The following is a 19,824-nucleotide window of genomic DNA, read 5'->3' as shown; positions in this document are numbered from 1 at the left end:
GCAAATAGACACACAGTTTACTCACATTTGGGTAAGAAACAAAACCTAGAGACCATCCACAGGGAAAATCTGCTTTAATACAGTTTGAATGCAGATCACTGAAATGGGTTTGACTGGGTTTCAGACATACACAAAGCACCAATGACCAAAAACCTAGCAAGAGGTTAGACCTTAGATCAACCTGCAGAACAGTTCTGTACTGCATCAGCCAACAACAAATGAACTACATCTTTTTATTTATTTATTTATTTTTAATAAGTCACAACCGAAGGGTCTGATGCACTCTGGTAGAACTTCATCAAACATGGTTTGTCATGAGGCACTCTCTTTTGTAAACAGGAGGCTGTGGCCAGGGAGTACGTTTGGGATAAACCAGAAAAGAAAGGAAAAAAAAAATCCAGTAAGATTTTATTAATTAGTCTGTTTGGTATCATTTGGAAACACATGACATGCTTACCATTCATACTTGGACACATACACACAATCCTGAACTCAAACATTCAATAAAGTGTGTGTGCATATGTACACACACACACACACACAAGCAAAAGGTGGTGGCATTGCAAGGTCAAAGGTCAGTGCCTTCCAGTCTGATCAGATCCAAGCTGAATCCTCTGACTGTTCTGATGACAAATTCATAAATAAACAAATCTCCACTTCTTGCCCAATCAGACACTCCATTACCATGGTCACTTGGCCAATAATCTTCTGCCCAACAGAGAACCACAGTGTGACTGGCTGATCAGTGGTGGGGCGGCGCGGATGTGTCCTCCACTGGGGGAAGGGCCTGTGTTCTCACCCGAGCACTCTACATCTGTGACAAGAAGTGAGCACGGCCATTTTCATCGAGTCGACGAGTGAGAATCTCACAACCTGTTTCGGTCACCAGAAGCGTGTGCTCAAACTGGGCAGAACGTTTCCCATCTCGAGTAACAGCTGTCCAACCATCTGGCCACGTCTCATCCTGCCAACCACCTGCACAAAAGAGAGGGGCAAGTTTACAAATGTTCAAGCATTTTTGAAAGAAAAGACTATCTGATGTGTTCAGACATACTAGTGCATCTCAAAAAATTAGAATACCATGAAAAAAAGTTCCTTTTTTCATAATTGAATTCAAAAAGGTAAACTTTCATATATTCTATATTCATTACATGTAAAGTGAAATATTTAAAGCCTTTTTTGTTTTAATTTTGATGATTATGGCTTATAGCTCATGAAAATCAGAAATCCAGTATCTCAAATTATTAGAATATTCCCTAAGATCAATCAAAAAAAAGGATTTACAATACAGAAATGTCCAACTTCTGAAAAGTATATTCATTTATACACTCAATACTTGGTTGGGGCTCCTTTACCATGAATTACTGTATCAATGCGGTGTGGCATGATGGTGATCAGTCTGTGGCACTGCTGAGGTGTTATTGAAGCCCAGGTTGCTTTGATAGTGGCCTTCAGCGTATCTGTATTTTTGGGTCAGGTGTTTCTCATCTTCCTCTTGACAATACCCCATAGATTCTCTATGGGGTTCAGGTCAGGCGAGTTGGCTGGCCAATCAAACACAGTAATATCATGGTCAGCAAACCATTTGGTAGTAGTTTTGGCACTGTGGGTAGGTGCCAAGTCCTGCTGGAAAAGGAAATCAGCATCTCCAAAAAGCTCGTCAGCAGATGGAAGCATGAAGTGCTCTAAAATCTCCTGGTAGATGACTGTGTTGACTTTGGACTTGATAAAATACAGTGGACCAACACCAGCAGATGACATGGCACCCCAAATCATCACAGACTGTGGAAACTTCACACTGGGCTTCAAACACCTTGGATTCTGTGCCTCTCCACTCTTCCTCCAGACTCTAGAACCGTGATTTCCAAATTAAATGCAAAATGTACTTTCATCTGAAAAGAGGACTTTGGACCACTGAGCAACAGGCCATTTCTTTCTCTCCTTAGCCCAGATAAGACACTTCTGACATTGGCTCAGGAGTAGCTTGATATTAGGAATGCGAAAGTTGTATCCCCTTTCTTGAAGATGTCTGTTCGTGATGGGTCTTGATACACTGACACCAGCCTCAGTCCACTCCTTGTGAAGCTCTCCCAAGTTCTTGAATCAACTTTTCTTGACAATCCTCTCAAGACTGCGGCCATCCCTGTTGCTTGTGCACCTTTTCCAGCCACCCTTTTCAGCAATGACCTTTTGTGGCTTACCCTCCTTGTGGAGGGCATCAGTGATCATCTTCTGGACAACAGTCAAGTCAGCAGTCTTCCCCATGATTGTGGTTGTGTGTACTGAACTAGACCGAAAGATACACTGTGTTCAAACTGTTTTACTCAAACTCGAAATGAAATATTCTAATATTTTGAGATTTTTTTTTGTTTTTGTACTGTATGCCATACTGATGAAAATTAAAATAGAAAAATACTTGAAACATTTTAGTTTATGTGTAAGGAGTCTATAATATATAACTTTCACTTTCTTAAATAACTGATGGAAAATATTGAACTTTTTCACAATATTCTAATTTTTTGAGATGCACTAGTATGTTTACTTCAGTGTACAAAGCAAGCTGACTTCTCATAAACTGACATCAGCAGTGCATAGTCTGCTTTTAGCTATTTCCATTAATTATTGTTAAAAGGAACAATTACACTCATGCATTTCAACATCTCTATTACAGTGCCTTGAAAAAGAATTCATACCCCTTGAACTTTTTCACATTTTTCCACCTTACAACCACGAACTTAAAAGTTTTTTTTTATTGAGATTTTATGTGATAGACCAACACAAAGTAGCACATAATTGTGAAGTGAAACGAAAATGATAAATGGTCTTCAAAATTTTAAACAAATAAAAATCTGAAAAATGTGGTGTGCATTAGTATTCAGCCCCCTATACTCTGATACCTCTAAATACAATCCAGTGCAGTCAATTGCCTTCAGAAGTCATCTAATTAGTTAATAGAGTCCTACTGTGTGTAATTTACTCTCAGCATAAATACACTTGTTCTGTGAAGGCCTCAGTGGTTTGTTAGAGAACACTGAAGAACAAACAGCATCATGAAGACCAAAGAACTCACCAGACAGGTTAGGGATAAAGTTCTGGAGAAGTTTAAAGCAGGGTTAGGTTATAAAAAAATATCCCAAGCGCTGAACATCTCAAGAAGCACTGTTCAATCCATCATTCAAAAATGGAAAAAGCATGGCACAACTGTAAACCTACCAAGACATGGCCGTCCACCTAAACTGACAGAGCGAGCAAGGAGAGCACTGGTCAGAGAAGCAGCTAAGAGACCCATGATCACTCTGGAGGAGCTGCAGAAATCCACAGGTCAGGTGGGAGAATCTGTGCACAGGACAACTATAAGTCTTACACTCCACAAATCTGGCCTTTTTGGAAGAGTGGCAAGAAGAAAGCCATTGTTGAAAGACAGGCATAAGAAGTCCCGTTTGCAGTTTGCCAGAAGCCATGTAGGGGACACGGCAAACATGTGGAAGAAGGTGCTTTGGTCAGATGAGACCAAAGTTGAACTTTTTAGCCTAAATGCAAAGCGCTGTGTGTGGCGGAAAACTAACACTGCTCATCACCCTGCACACACCATCCTCACTGTGAAACATGGTAGTGGCAGCATCATGCTATGGGGATGTTTTTCTTCAGCAGGGACAGGGAAGCTGGTGAGAGTTGACGGGAAGATGGATGGAGCTAAATACAGGGCAATCCTGGAAGAAAACCTGTTGGAGGCTGCAAAAGACTTGAGACTGGGAAGGAGATTCACCTTCCAGCAAGACAATGACCCTAAACATACAGCCTGAGCTACAATGGAATGGTTTACATCAAAGAATATTTATGTGTTAGAATGGCCCAGTCAAAGTCCAGACCTAAATCCCATTGAGCATCTGTGGCAAGACTTGAAAATTGCTGTTCACAGACGCTCTCCATCCAATCTGGCTGAGCTTGAGCTATTTTGCCAAGAAGAATGGGCAAAAAATTTCAGTGTCTAGATGTGCAAAGCTGGTAGAGACATACCACAAAAGACTTGCAGCTGTAATTGCAGCAAAAGGTGGCTCTACAAAGTACTGATGCAGGGGGGCTGAATACTAATGCACACCACATTTTTCAGATTTTTATTTGTTTAAAATTTTGAAGACCATTTATCATTTTCGTTTCACTTCACAATTATGTGCTACTTTGTGTTGGTCTATCACATAAAATCTCAATAAAAAAACTTTTAAGTTCGTGGTTGTAAGGTGGAAAAATGTGAAAAAGTTCAAGGGGTATGAATAGCACTGTAGGTGATATTGTGGTTGTCGACATACAGTCAGGGCTACAGTGACAAAGTTATTGTTATTTTAACTGTCTAAATACAGAGGGTTTACCCCAAGATGTAAATCACTGGCAAGCCTCAAAAAGGAAGACCAGATTAGAGTTTATTTAAAACAAAAATAAATAAATTAAAAAACACTTCACCCTGGAAAAATATCCTATATACAGAGGAGACAAAAATTAACGGATACCAAAACGATGGTAAGAGTAGGAGTATGGAGAATGGACAAACTGCTCATGATTCAAAGCATACCACTTCACCGTATGGTGTGGACATGTATGGCTGTCAGTGGACCTGGTTCTTTTATATTTATTGATGTGATTGCTGACAAAAGCAGCAGGATGGATTCTGAAGTGGACGGGGTTATTACTACCTGCTCCTGTCAGCTGAACGCCTCAAAACCCACTAGACAGCATTTCACATTGGACATAGACAATTATCGGGAGCATACTTCAAAATCATCCCCTTAAAAAATAAATAAATAAATAAATAAAAAACAAGGGCGTGGGGGCACATATAAAAAGTACTGTAATTCCTATACCATTCACCTGGTTTGGATGTACAGTAAACAAATACCCTCAAATTAAAACTGAAAGTCTGCAGTTGAAGTAATTTCATTATTCATTGGTTTCATTATTGAATTTCAACTTCAATATACTGCAGTAGACAGAATAATAATGTCAATGTCCATATATTTATGGTCTTGACTGTATATGATAAACTTGTTTGCGAATGCCTCCCCTAATTTTGGGTGCGATTATACTGATGCCATGAGCATGATGTCTTAGGGTATGTGCATCATGAAAGCAAATTTAGCATACAAAATTCTGGAGTGAAAGCCTGACTTGCAGTGCGGCACACACAAAGCCAGACTACTTTCACATTTATCAAAATTTCAAGTGACATCCATGCTGCCCTGACCAAGTTACAACAAACGAGCGTTGCACAGAAAGTTCACCCTCTCGAAAATTCATTCCCCCGTGAGAAACATGGACAAATAAGGTAGAGTAATATCTTGGTTTTCTATACTACATGACCCTAAATGGGATGATTACAAAATATTTGTTTTAAAGGTTCATTTGCAAGCACCACATGCAAGTCAAGTGAAGCAGAGTTAAGGAGAGCAGCCGTGGGAATGGATCATAACACGGGCCCCTTTCTCACTAATGTACTCTTGATTGGTCAACCACAGCACTCATTCAATTCTTAGCGTGTACTCACACTAGCTGAGCTGTACTGTACCTGAGCATATTTGACCCCCCCAGTCTTGTTCGTTGCATGTGTACAGCATGTGAGAGGGCCATGTGTCACCATGCCCAGAATGACTCCAAAGAAGCTATAATGTAAAAACAGTCTCCATCGTGCAATGCGAGTGCGCTTGTCTTCAACACAAGTTGCATCATAATAATGTAAGTGCACACGGGCCTAGAAATACGGGCCAGCCAGGGAGTGTGAAAGGGGTACAATCATACTTGGGCATGGTACATGCCTAGTTCGATTAGTTCGCCCGTAGGGTTAGCATGAATGATTTATGGCAAATTTGGAATTCTGATCTAAATCTTCAAATTTTACTAGTCTCTTACCTTCACAGATCATGGGTTCAATCGTGAAGACATGACCAGGTTTCATCACTCCAACAGCTTTATTCTCTACACACAAATATAAAACCCAATATTCAGTCAGAAAAGGCTATGGATGTAATGTGTCCAGTACCAGTCAAAAGTTTGGACACACCTAATTCAATGGCTTTTCTTTATTTTTTATTAATAATAATAATAAAAAAAAAAGTCACTTCACGTATTAAAAAGTCATGATTGATGTCATTTCTATTTACCCAGTTGAGTTGTTCTTGACATAATATGGATTACTACAGTTGTGGAATAGGGCTGTTTATGGTGTTTTTATTTACTGTTTGATCTCAAATGCATTAAGGAAGCAAAAAATTGCACTAATTAACTTTTGACAAGACAAACCTGTTAATTGAAAAGCATTCCAGGTGACGACCTTATGAAGCTGGTTAAAATAGTGCCAATAGTGTATAAAGTGTAAAGCGTCATCAAGGTAAACGGTGGCTACTTTGAAGAATCTAAAATATGAAACTTTAAATACTTTTTTGTTTCACACATAATTCCATACATGTTCAATGTTATTTCAAAGTGTTGATGTCTTCAGTATTGTTCTACAATGTAGAAAATGGTCAAAATACAGAAGAACCTATAAATGAGTAGGGGTGTCCAAACTTTTTACAGGTACTGTGTGTGTATAAATGTCTAGAGCATTAACGACTGCATGCTTAAAGCTCAGTGGAACACAGCATGTGTTAACTCACTCTGTAAGCATGTTGGTATGTACATATAAATGCTTACTTGCATAATGTGGCACGTTGGGTGCTGTATGAAAGAGTTTGTGGATGCCATGACCACAATAACTTCGCACCACAGAAAATCCATTAGCCTGTGCATGTTTCTGAATGATGTTCCCCAGCTCCCGATAACGTACACCAGGCTTCACTATATGGACACGGCACAACACATCCCATCAGTGAGCTGCACAGAGCTGTAGTGCAGCCCTGACCTCTAGAGGCCACTAGGCATATACAATACAAAGCAGAATATTACACCCAATAGTACAAGATCCAAAAATATACGTAGTTGCTTATTCTAAAACCATCATAGAAGGCTAAAACAAAATGTATTTTTCTTACCAGCATCAATAGCTTGCATAAGGCATTCATATGTAGTCTGCACCAGCCTTTTTGCCCCTTCATCCACCTCACCCACAAAAAACGTCTCATTCAGATCTCCATGGTAACCGTTGTGGAAAACAGTAATATCCACTGAAATATGAGAACGCAGGTTATTAAAGAACAGTGGCTCTTTATCCAACAACACAACAATGCACAGTCCTCATTTTTTTTCCTGCTTTATGTACAAATAGAAAAGTAATTGCCATGAATTGAAGCGTGTGTGCGGACTCAGATCTAGCAAGAATTCAACAACGGTTCCATGAACTTATTAATAATCTTTTTCGATTTGAACCTTTTTGTGACGAGACAAACCTGGTAGATGACAACTATGACCACCTCAAAATATTCAGAGCAGCACCTTAAAGACAATATTTAAAAAAAAAAAAAAAAAAAGGCTTTTTTGTGCGTCTGCACCATTAAGTATGTCCCCCTCTTGTAGGGTGCGGCGGTCTGGTATTCCATGGCAGATGACCTCATTAACTGAAGTACAGCATGACTTTGGAAAGTTGTAGTAGTTGAGAGGTGATGGATAGCAGTTCCGTGCTGTGCATGCCTTTAATGAACAGAAGAAGAAAAAAAATCACTAACATTTTCATAGTTTATTAGTTATAATTTACATACCTCAAGAAAGAAAACAGATACCAGAGTACTGGAACAGACTAGTCAAAAATTAGCATAACCATCTGTATGAAATGAAATGTGTTTGCTCTAAAATAAATTAGCTTGCACAACAAATCTGGAGCCTTTTTTTTTTGCACAATACACAAATTCAGACCTGACCTAGCTATAATGTACATCTTAAGACCACTAAAATGTACATTTACCATTAAAAAAAGCGACATATATACTTTTACATAAGAAATAAGCTTAATTTGTCACATGTTTAAGGAGAAGGATAGCAGCTGAAGTTAGGTTTAGTGCATATAACACACAAACCATCTGTCCAGCTCAAAGGTAACAAAATTTCTGTTGCCTCTGTGCAATTAAGCATTTTTTTTTTAACTGGTGAAATCAGTGTTTTAATAAAGGAAACAAGACAGCTCAAACATCCTTCCCTACGTGTGTGTGTGTAAGTTAAACATAAATAAATATCATATGTCTTAGTGTGTATATGTGTTGTTTCATTTTCAGTGACAGGAATGCAGTAATTAATATTTAAGAGAACATGAAGCAATGGTCAAAGACAAGAGAATTACCAGATGCACAGCATGATCAATCTCCTCTGTTGTCACTCCAGGTTTCACCATCATGGCAGCAATGTCGAGAACCTCTCGTGCCAGCTGCAAAATAATCACTCAGATGAGTTAAAATAAGGAATGTGAGCATGCTACACAGCCTAAGGGCATTACAGATCAACATCTTGGCATGAACGTTTGTGTCCATAATCAGGAATGATTTTCTGCTTGTTTAAGGGAATGCATCATTAATATCAAAGGCTTGTTTTACACAAACTCCTTCTGAACCACAAATTGATGGCGCAATTTTATGTTACTTCTGCTACACAATTTACACAAACAAAGAATTAACAGGTAATCACATTATTTGATGGAGCCAGGAGTAGTTCACTTACATTGTAAGTTAACAGACCACCATTTTCAAACCAGATTAGTTCCCTGGACTGCCCCAACCAAGGGTATGAAATTGTATTCCTTCTCTTACCTTCTCATGGCAACATCTTAGGCTAATCATCAAAATTAAAAACAAAGTAATTCTGGATAATGATCATCTGATCAAACTTCAACTTAGAAAATTCACTTCCATGTAACACGGGATGAAGTACAACCAGTGACGTGCGGTGAGGTTTGTGGCTAGTGAGGCACTGACTTTTTCAAAATCAGATTTTCAAATATGCACCAAAATATTTGCCAAATACCGATTAGTTTCATATCTCATAGCAGCATTCTTTACATAAGGTACATTTGAAGGTACATATTTGGCCAAGGAAGAATGCAAAATGAATGGCGGTTCAGTAGCCTACCTCCAAAAAACACCACGGCGGACCACACAGGCCACACAGCGGGTACCATACACAGAACAAACCACACAGCACCACGGCGGCTGCCACAGACAGAACAGGCCACACAGCACCACGGCGGCTGCCACAGACAGAACAGGCCACACAGCACCACGGCGGCTGCCACAGACAGAACAGGCCACACAGCACCACGGCGGCTGCCACAGACAGAACAGGCCACACAGCACCACGGCGGCTGCCACAGACAGAACAGGCCACACAGCACCACGGCGGCTGCCACAGACAGAACAGGCCACACAGCACCACGGCGGCTGCCACAGACAGAACAGGCCACACAGCACCACGGCGGCTGCCACAGACAGAACAGGCCACACAGCACCACGGCGGATGCCACAGACAAAAAACACACGAACCACGGTGCTACAGACAGAACAGGCCACACAGCACCACGGCCGGTGCCACATACATCCATCGCAAGGCACAGCATCACGGCGGATGCTCTCTGACACACACACACACACACACAGGATTTGAACACTGGTCTTACCTTTACTTCCAAATGAAGTCTTCCGTTTTCCTTGAAAGTCCAACTTTGAGAAACCTTTCAGTTGAGCTATTACATCCTCCATTAATTTGTTGAAGTCAATCGGAACAAGCCAACAACAGTCCAAATTAAACTTTACGTGACGACGTAGAGAAGAAGCAACCACCAAACAAGAATAACTGAGCTCACGTATGCCCTCTGCACTGCGGCAGAGCTACTGCCTGCCTCACCTCATGTCTTTTCAGTGCGGCTTTATGTCAAATTGTTAACACTAAGTGATACACACGTAGAAAACATTACATATTATAAGGAAAGTGAGGACATATTATACACGTCTACAATGTATAAAAAACATTTTAATACAGCATTACGTTGGTAGCATACACAGAGTAAGCAAAAGGCACGCGCTCAACCCAGTTAACAAGGGATTGCGCAATCTGACGTGAGGCACAGCTTGGTGCTGCCTCACGTCGCTGCAATTGAATAGGAAATAGGCAAATACAGCGATTTTGATCGCAAAAATGATTGAAATTATTTGAATCATACAGAAATGGCATATATAGCACAGATGATTGGACAAATCTTTATTGTTATCATTATTTACATTCATTACATCTCATGATGGCTGGATGATGACCGGTGAGGCCCTGCCTCACCTGCCGCCCCTGACCGCACGTCACTGAGTACAACGCACTTTGCACCTTAAGCACGGCAAAGGAGCAATTACACAGAAGACTAAAATGCCTTCATTTCCATGTGGCAACACCAGTGGGTTAATAATTTTTACTCAGTTACACCAACAGGCATGATTTATTAAAATAATAAACAAACAAGATATAAAAGACACAGCTGGATTTACCTTACAGACGATTCTCATGCCCTCGGTCTCTTCAGGAGTAAGGATCTTAATTTGAGAAGTCCCTTTAAGCGTCTGCTCCGTCTCAGACATCCCTATCAACCAACAAAATCACCAGTCACTATGTGCCCAGTTGACAATATTCATATTCATTCTACAGACCAACCACACTTATTGTTCATTTGATCTGATATATGGAGGTCTCATATAAAACAGCTGCACAGAGGTATAATCATGGACAGTTTCAGCAGGGTTACAATACCAGCCAGGCAAAACACACACACACACAAACAACAATGTTTCAAAAACTCTTGTTTTGAGAGACACATATAGAACCTAAACACAAGGGCCTTATAGCTACTTTTATATCCCCTGTCAAAAAAATTGGCATGCAGGGATTGGCCAAGGATGGCTCATGTGACATAAAATAGTTCCACCATTGATTAATCAATGCATCTCATGATGTGAAAAAAAAAAGGAAGGATATGGTGTGTGTCAGTCATGGTATATCCTGAATGTACCATGACGTGACATCACAATTTGAAGCTATACAACATTTCTGTGTGTGTAGATCTATGCATCATAATCGTGCCTAGCGAGGCAGGAGATAGCATGGTACACTGCACATGTGCAGGTCGAAGGTCACTGTGACGTAAACAACAAACATGGCTGCCTCCAGTGAGTTTATGCCAAGATTTAATCTTAACACTTTTAGTTTGGAATTTTTTTTAATGAGGGATATAAATCAAATATACCATGCACTGAGAGGCACCAGCTGAAATTATGGATTCTCTGAGGTGATTGGCATAGTGATATTCTCCAGGGCTGCGCCTCTCAGAAAACAGTACTGTACCACTCACCTCAGAGAATCCATCATTTCAACCGACGCCTCTCAGTGCATGGTATATTAGATTACTATTGCTGAAGTGAGTGACACAAATGCAAAAAGAGAAAAGACAAACACACGCTACAGTAGCACTCACACAGGTACAAACTCAGAAATATCAGGACCATCTCAAATATACTCCTAACACAGAGGAGAGCAGGTTAGCACACATACACGCGCGTGCGCACACAATTAACAAACGTAAAAACTGGATACATAGGAAAGCAGGAACTGCCTACTCTGAATTTACTACTGCATATTAGAAAGCTCTTGCTGGTACTAAAATATACTCAATGATGAGCCAGATGCTAATTGTCCACTTCTGCATTACTTACAGGAAGATCCTGCAGCTTTGGTTTAAAGAGAAAATAAAATATAGTTCCATGCATTTATATATAGCACATAGATCTCTTATTACATGCTACTGATATATAGATCAAGATCTGGTTGGGAAATTACAGACTCCAAACTCTCTAAAACAGAACAGGGTATTTTGTGCATGAAGTTAAATACACTATTACTGTATAACTGGATTAATTGTATGAGCTGCCCAAGTAGGATCCTCGTTGCTAATCAACATGAATTAGGAATATAGAAAGCAGTGGAAAATGTTGATGGCTGCCAAGGCAACGTCCATGTTACAAGAGTATTTTAATTCAGCGAACAGGAGAAAGGGTTAAAATAAGAGATTTAAGGAAACACAAAACTAAAAGGAATCTGGTCGATGGGTCGCATTTCATTACACATGTTTGGCATTTGTACGATTCATTCAGTCTTACCCAGTGGATGATCAGCATAGTCTGGCCTCTGAATGTGCCCTGGAACAGGCCGCATGGGTGTCTGAAAAGGCAATCAAAGGACTTTTTTTTGTTTGTTTGTTTTTTTGGGAAAATTATATATTTTTTCTCAATCATTTTTAGTGGATGGTGTTTTATTTGTGCTCATACCAGAGGATAGTGAGGTCTCAGCTTGCCAGAGTACTTGTATCCAGGCCAGGGATCTGTGTTGACCTCCTTCTCCACACAGTTCTTCTCTTCATCCTTTTTGTCTTCCTCTGTTCCAACACCCAATAACGAGGTCTGTTATACACATCACCAACAAAACATCCAGGAGGTATAATGGAAGCGTGATACATACTTGCTTTCTTGTGGAGTAGTTTATGGGTACCCCAGCTGCCTTTGAAACATTCCTAAAAATACAAGAAAAATTTATAGCATGTATAATAAACATCTTATGCCTAAGAGTAACCATGAGATACAATGACACCACAGCACTACTGAATTCTCAAATATGACTGGCCAGAAGGTGGTGATTACTTTTCTAACTGCACAACTCTGAAAGTAAACAAGGCTGTAATTTAAGGTCTCGATTTATATTAATGCACTTGTTCTAAGACATTTATTTACAGTACTGTGAAAGTCTCAGGCACATGTAAAGAAATGCTGTAGACCAAAAATGGCTTAAAAATAATGAAGTGAAATGTTTCAACATCATTTTTTTTTTTTTTTTACTATAAACAGCTGTTAGCCATAATAAATGAAAGTCAGTATTTGGTGTGAGATGACCCTTTGCTTTAAATAAATAAAAAAAAATAAAAAGTCTCAGGTTTTACTGAGCATCTTACAGAAGCAGCCACAGTTCTTCTGGACACTTTGTCACACTTCTTAATTTTGCAGTAAAACCCAGTAGCCTTCATTATGTTTTCTTTTTTAATCTGAAAAGTGGTCTCTTATGAAATATGCTGCCCATATATAAACTTTTTTTTCTGTGTCACATTTAATTTTGTGCCGGAAAACAAATGTTTGGACTCTAAAATGTTTTTGTACTGACTCGATAACATAGAAGTCATAAAATAGAAATCTATAACAAAAGTTTGTATGGAAAAAAATAGGGTGCCTAAGACTATTGCACAGTACTGTGGATATGGAAGGAGTCCACTCCACAATGTGAGGGTTTTCAAGACAGGTAAGAGGAAGTAAGAGGCTGGTGAAGGAATGACTTTATAGCTGGAGATGAGAACAGAAACTAACTTGTTTCATGGATATTCCACAACATTACATTTTCATTAATTAATAAAATAATCCTGTTGTGGATTTTTTTTTCTCTAACATCCCGTTGTTTTATTCCTTACATGAAAAACCCAACAGTGGCACACTGTTGTGGATAATGGTGAAAAAAGCTCAGCAATATGACCATATCACATGACATTTTCTGAGATATCACTTTTAAAAAAAATTGTATCAATCACTGTCAGTACTTCTTTAATTTGTACGTGTCCATTACTCTCAGTATCAAACAACTGAGTAGACAATAAGACACTCTGTCCCGCCTGTTTCTTTGCTTTGTAAACAGTTTTGCAGATGTTTAAAAAAAAGCAGTTTTTAAGCAGTACTATTGTTTTTGCCAGCAATTTATGACCAAATATAAAATGATAGTGTTTTGAGAAAATAAGCTATAATTGTGAGATTTCTGCTAGACTGTACACCCTCAATGATGAGACCTCTCTAAATGCACATGACTAGTTACTTAGTTATTAAGGCAAAGGCTGTGCGTTAGAAATATATTAACCCAACACCAATATTTAATTTGGGATAGATCTTGCAGGAATAGGGTCCAGCACCTCTCAGAATTTAAACGCCTTTGTTTCAGAACCTAAACATGACCCAGGCACCTTTTTTTCCCCTATTTTTATTTTTTATTTTTTTAAAAAAAAGTGTCTCCTCCCTTCCATAAATAAATAAAATTGTCAACCAATTGGTGTTCTCACAGCTGACTTTTATGTTTTAAAGAAATAAGCAAAAGTGATGTGGCCAAATAAAAAAGATAAAACACAAGGGTGTTGTTTTGCACTCTGAAACTTGTTTGCCCATTGCTCATGGAACTCAACTCGTGCATTTTTGGACTTCTAAATGGCGCCAGACTGCCATAGATGGGCAGTGCAAATTAGTACACTGGGACGACACTGTAACTTTAATAATCAGCCAATCTAATAACTTTCTTTCAGTGTTATCTGTACTTGTTGTTATATTCATAATATGTGGTTTAAATGGCATAATGTATTTTTTCCAAGACCCAGTGTTCGATGCAAGACATTTGTTCAGAGGTTATAATAATAATAATAATAATAATAATAATACATTTTATTTGGGCTTGAAGATGGGGAAAGAGTCAGAGTTGCGGATATGAGGAGGCAGAGTTCCAGAGGTTGAGCACATATTATTCATAAGCTCAAAATATAACCGTGCAGTTGAAAACAGGGTAGGCAATGCTGGAGAAACCAGCAAGAGTAAGCGAGATTTTGAAAACACGCAAATGAAAAATCCCATCCCTTCCCTTCAGAACACATGCTGCCTGATTACTGGTGGAGGACGGGTCTACGAGAGCGTGCAGCACATCCGTTTCATATTCAACTACATCATGTCTCATTTGCGTGAAAGAAAACATCTAAGATTACCATACTGAAGGTAAACAATGAATATGGCTATTTGTTAGTAGTCACAGCTGTCAAGCCAGTATGTTAGTATTGGGAAATTCAAGCAATATGTCTGCCTCGACTTGTGGAAAACTCTGGTAACAGGCAAAGTGCACACAGGCAGACAAGTAGGTAAGCCATCCAATCATTTCATTCGAATGGGCTTTTTATAGCCCTGTGATTGTCACAGTTGATGGATTTTATTTCTTTTCATTACCAGATTTATTCATTGCTATCAGGATGTAAAGAGAATCTCAGGAAATATAACCAAAATACTTCGAAAAGAAAGAAACAGCCTACTTTAGGTTTAGCTTGCCTGGCCCTCCCTCAGCATCACTGAACTGTTGTGACTGCAATCTCTTCTTGTACAATAGTTATACAGCCCTAGGTCTATATAAACAACAACATTCAACATAAAGAAAATTACATCTTTATTGTTTTGTCTCTATATCCCGGGACCTTCCAGGGAGGAAAAAGGTCCTGGGACATAGAGACAAAACAGTTTAGTTTAGAACACATGAGTTAGACTAGAGGTGCACTGAGTTTTGGAGAGGTGATGGAGCCATCACCTCTCCAAAACTCAGTGCACCTCTAACTCATGTGTTATAAACTAAGCACTGGCCATCACTGTGACTAAACACAGTGTGAGTATTTTTGGATTAGTATTGCCATAGTATAGTTAAGTTCACACCCCATTTACAGACTTGCAACAGGTGGTTGACATGAGCACACACAGGCTACCGACACTACAGCCTACGTGTGACAGACTTGCCCTTAACTCGCAAAACTGTCTATTTTTTTCTAATTTCATTTAATTTGTGCTTTATGATTAAATTAAACCGATCATCTAAGTGAAACAAAGTGACCCTCAATACACCGGACTGTACCAGGGGTTGAATCGAGTCTATTATTGGTCTGTAACCCTGTATGACTGCAACACAGACAGTTTCTGAAAGTAAAGCAGTTTATCGTGGTTGCTTGACATGCTGAAGCAGACCCAGTTTCATACTCTGCCGCTGTGCTAACAGTGATAAACTATCAAGCTCCTGGTCCCAAACTAAGCCACAAACCCCTATACATCTAGTATGATGTGTTTATTATATTTATTGTGTGAGAAATGTCCGTCAAAATGTGTAAATATGCGGCAGTAAAGTAGGAAATCACGCCGGTTGTTCTGGCCCGCAGGGCTTGTTGTGTTAGCTACATGCTAAAACCGGGTGAGCCTAGTTTTAGCAACGTGCTAGCTAGCTAGTTTGTTGACTGGCTAAGTACCACGTACAGTAAATGGCAAAACTCAAGTGGAACCCGGGCACTACCTGAGAGCAGAAATAGGATCCTTGTATCCCGAGTTTAATACAGGTGGGACACTGCAGTTTGGCTTCTTTACTGCAGCCCTCGGTTTCACACGCCCGTGTCGCCACCACAGCCGCCATGCTTTGAGAGAGAGAGAGAGAGAGAGACAAGCCCTCGAAAGGGAGGACCCTCAGTAGTGCACTACATGACAGTAGATTCTGTGCTCAATGTCGTCGCCTATACTGTAGGGAGTAGTGAAGTATTCAGCGTCTACAAAAAAATCATTATAACTTCCTAGTATTTATTCTTACCTACCTCTATGTTCATGTTTGCCATGTTGTCACTGTTTACTGTATTACTAGTGCATCTCAGAAAATTTGAATATTGTGAAAAAGTTCATTCAGTTATGTACAACCCCGATTACAAAAAAGTTGGGACAAAGTACAAATTGTAAATAAAAACGGAATGCAATAATTTCCAAATCTAAAAAACTGATATTGTATTCACAATAGAACATAAACGAAAGTGAGACATTTTGAAATTTCATGACAGCAACACATCTCAAAAAAGTTGGGACAGGGGCAATAAGAGGCTGGAAAAGTTAAAGGTACAAAAAAGGAACAGCTGGAGGACCAAATTAGGTCAATTGGCAATAGGTCATTAACATGACTGGGTATAAAAAGAGCATCTTGGAGTGGCAGCAGCTCTCAGAAGTAAAGATGGGAAGAGGATCACCAATCCCCCTAATTCTGCGCCGACAAATAGTGGAGCAATATCAGAAAGGAGTTTGACAGTGTAAAATTGCAAAGAGTTTGAACATAATCATCTGCAGTGCATAATATCATCAAAAGATTCAGAGAATCTGGAAGAATCTCTGTGCGTAAGGGTCAAGGCCGGAAAACCATACTGGGTGCCCGTGATTTTCGGGCCCTTAGACGGCACTGTATCACATACAGGCGTGCTTCTGTATTGGAAATCACAAAATGGGCTCAGGAATATTTCCAGAGAACATTATCTGTGAACACAATTCACCGTGCCATCCGCCGTTGCCAGCTAAAACTCTATAGTTCAAAGAAGAAGCCGTATCTAAGCATGATCCAGAAGTGCAGACGTCTTCTCTGGGCCAAGGCTCATTTAAAATGGACTGTGGCAAAGTGGAAAACTGTTCTGTGGTCAGACGAATCAAAATTTGAAGTTCTTTATGGAAACCAGGGACGCCGTGTCATTCGGACTAAAGAGGAGAAGGACGATCCAAGTTGTTATCAGCGCTCAGTTCAGAAGCCTGCATCTCTGATGGTATGGGGTTGCATTAGTGCATGTGGCATGGGCAGCTTACACATCTGGAAAGACACCATCAATGCTGAAAGGTATATCCAGGTTCTAGAGCAACATATGCTCCCATCCAGACGACGTCTCTTTCAGGGAAGCCCTTGCATTTTCCAACATGACAATGCCAAACCACATACTGCATCAATTACAGCATCATGGCTGCGTAGAAGAAGGGTCCGGGTACTGAACTGGCCAGCCTGCAGTCCAGATCTTTCACCCATAGAAAACATCTGGCGCATCATAAAACAGAAGATACGACAAAAAAGACCTAAGACAGTTGAGCAACTAGAATCCTACATTAGACAAGAATGGGTTAACATTCCTATCCCTAAACTTGAGCAACTTGTCTCCTCAGTCCCCAGACGTTTACAGACTGTTATAAAGAGAAAAGGGGATGTCTCACAGTGGTAAACATGGCCTTGTCCCAACTTTTTTGAAATGTGTTGTTGTCATGAAATTTAAAATCACCTAATTTTTCTCTTTAAATGATACATTTTCTCAGTTTAGACATTTGATATGTCATCTATGTTCTATTCTGAATAAAATATGGAATTTTGAAACTTCCACATCATTGCATTCTGTTTTTATTTACAATTTGTACTTTGTCCCAACTTTTTTGGAATTGGGGTTGTAAAGTGAAATTTTAATATATTCTAGACTCATTACACGTGACCTAAAATGTTTCAAGCATTTTTCTATTTTAGTTTGGATAATTATGGCCTAAAAACATCCCAAAATATTTCACTTCGAGTTTGAGTAAAACAGTATAAATACCGTCTATCTCTCCGTCTAGTTCAGTGCACGCAACCACAATCATGGAGAAGACTGCTGACTTGACCTTTGTCCAGAAGACAATCATCGACACCCTCCACAAGGAGGATAAGCCACAGAAGATCATTGCTAATAAGGCTGGCTGGAAAAGGTGCACAAGCAACAGGGATGACAGTAGTGTTGAGAGGATTGTCAAGAAAAGTCAATTCAAAAACTTGGAAGAGCTTCACAAGGAGTGGACTGGGGTTGGTGTCAGTGCATAAGAGCCACCACACATGGACGTTTTCAGGAAAGAGGCTACAAGTGTCGCATTCCTAATATCAAGCCACTCCTGAATCAGAGACAACGTCAGAAGCAACTTACCTGGACTAAGGAGAGAAAGGACTGGACTGTTGCTCAGTGGTCCAAAGTCCTCTTTTCAGGTGAAAGTAAATTTTGCATTTCATTTGGAAATCAAGGTCCTAGAGTCTGGAGGAAGAGTGGAGAGGCACAGAATCCAAGGTGTTTGAAGTCTGCTGTGAAGTTTTCGCAGTCTGTGATGATCTGGGGTGCTATGTCATCTGCTGGTGTTGGTCCACTGTGTTTTATCAAGTCCAAAGTCAACGTGGTCATCTACCAGGAGAGTTTAGAGCACTTCATGCTTCCATCTGCTGGTGAGCTTTATGGAGATGCCGATTTCCTTTTCCAGCAGGACTTAGCACCTGCCCACAGTGCCAAAACTATGACTAAATGGTTTGCTGACCATGATATGATTGTGCTTGATTGGCCCCATAGGCCAATCAATGGTTTTGTTTTTGTTTTTTTGTGAGTTCAGGATAGGTCTGCTCAAAAAATTATAATTATAACATTTTCATAGCAAAACAATTTCAGTAGTAAACACTAAAGTGTGTCTCCACAGGGGTTAGCAAGAAACAGATAAATTACAAATCCATGCGACAGGTCATATAATTTTTCTTAATTATTGACACTAACAACTGGACCATCATTTACATGTGAATTCATAGTGAAGACAACATAAAAGTCAAGGCAAAACCTTTTGTAAAATAGTCTTAGACTACAATTATGAATTACTAAAATTACTACAGCAATCCACTCCTGTAGCTTACAGTACATTAGATGTGTACATTATACAGTGGTGCTTAAAAGTTTGTGAACCCTTTAGAATTTTCTATATTTCTGCATAAATATGCCCTTAAACATCATCAGATTTTCACACAAGTCCTAAAAGTAGATAAAGAGAACCCAGTTAAACAAATAAGACAAAAATATTATACTTGGTCATTTATTTATTGAGGAAAATTGTATCTCTGCAAAACAAACAAACAAACAAACAAACAAACAAACAACAACAACAAAAGGAAAAATACCATGCAGTCTTTAGGGTGGTGAATATAAGGTAATATTTGAACTATATTACTACCTCTGCTCCTTCAGAGTATGCAAGAACATTGAGCTACTCTTGCCAGCATATTCCTAGCTAATTCCTGTAGCCATTCTTGTGTGTGTTTATGATATCCTTTCATTAAGGTGAGTGGGACTGCTTTCCAACAACCCTTGATGACATGTATGAACAATGCAGATGAACCTCTGTATTACCTCTTGTGTGTTTTGTCTATGCACACACTGTCTCTATCTGC

General features: G+C 39.5%; 1 protein-coding gene across 1 annotated transcript; it reads right to left on the bottom strand.

The window, feature by feature from the left end:
- Window positions 1-57: 57 nt before the first annotated feature.
- metap1 (methionyl aminopeptidase 1) lies at window positions 58-16,254 on the bottom strand. Its single transcript, XM_060925684.1, has 11 exons — window positions 16,111-16,254; window positions 12,460-12,511; window positions 12,270-12,376; window positions 12,102-12,162; window positions 10,440-10,531; window positions 8,258-8,341; window positions 7,476-7,614; window positions 7,020-7,151; window positions 6,682-6,825; window positions 5,899-5,964; window positions 58-975 (listed from the first exon to the last, which is right to left on the bottom strand). The coding sequence occupies exons 1-11, from the start codon at window positions 16,225-16,227 to the stop codon at window positions 809-811; spliced, it is 1,161 nt and encodes a 386-aa protein (XP_060781667.1). The 5' UTR covers window positions 16,228-16,254; the 3' UTR covers window positions 58-808.
- Between the last annotated feature and the right edge of the window lie 3,570 nt (window positions 16,255-19,824).

This window comes from Neoarius graeffei, chromosome 7 (genome assembly GCF_027579695.1).
Source record: "Neoarius graeffei isolate fNeoGra1 chromosome 7, fNeoGra1.pri, whole genome shotgun sequence".
Taxonomy (NCBI): domain Eukaryota; kingdom Metazoa; phylum Chordata; class Actinopteri; order Siluriformes; family Ariidae; genus Neoarius; species Neoarius graeffei.
This window is presented reverse-complemented; position numbering and strand designations above follow the sequence as displayed.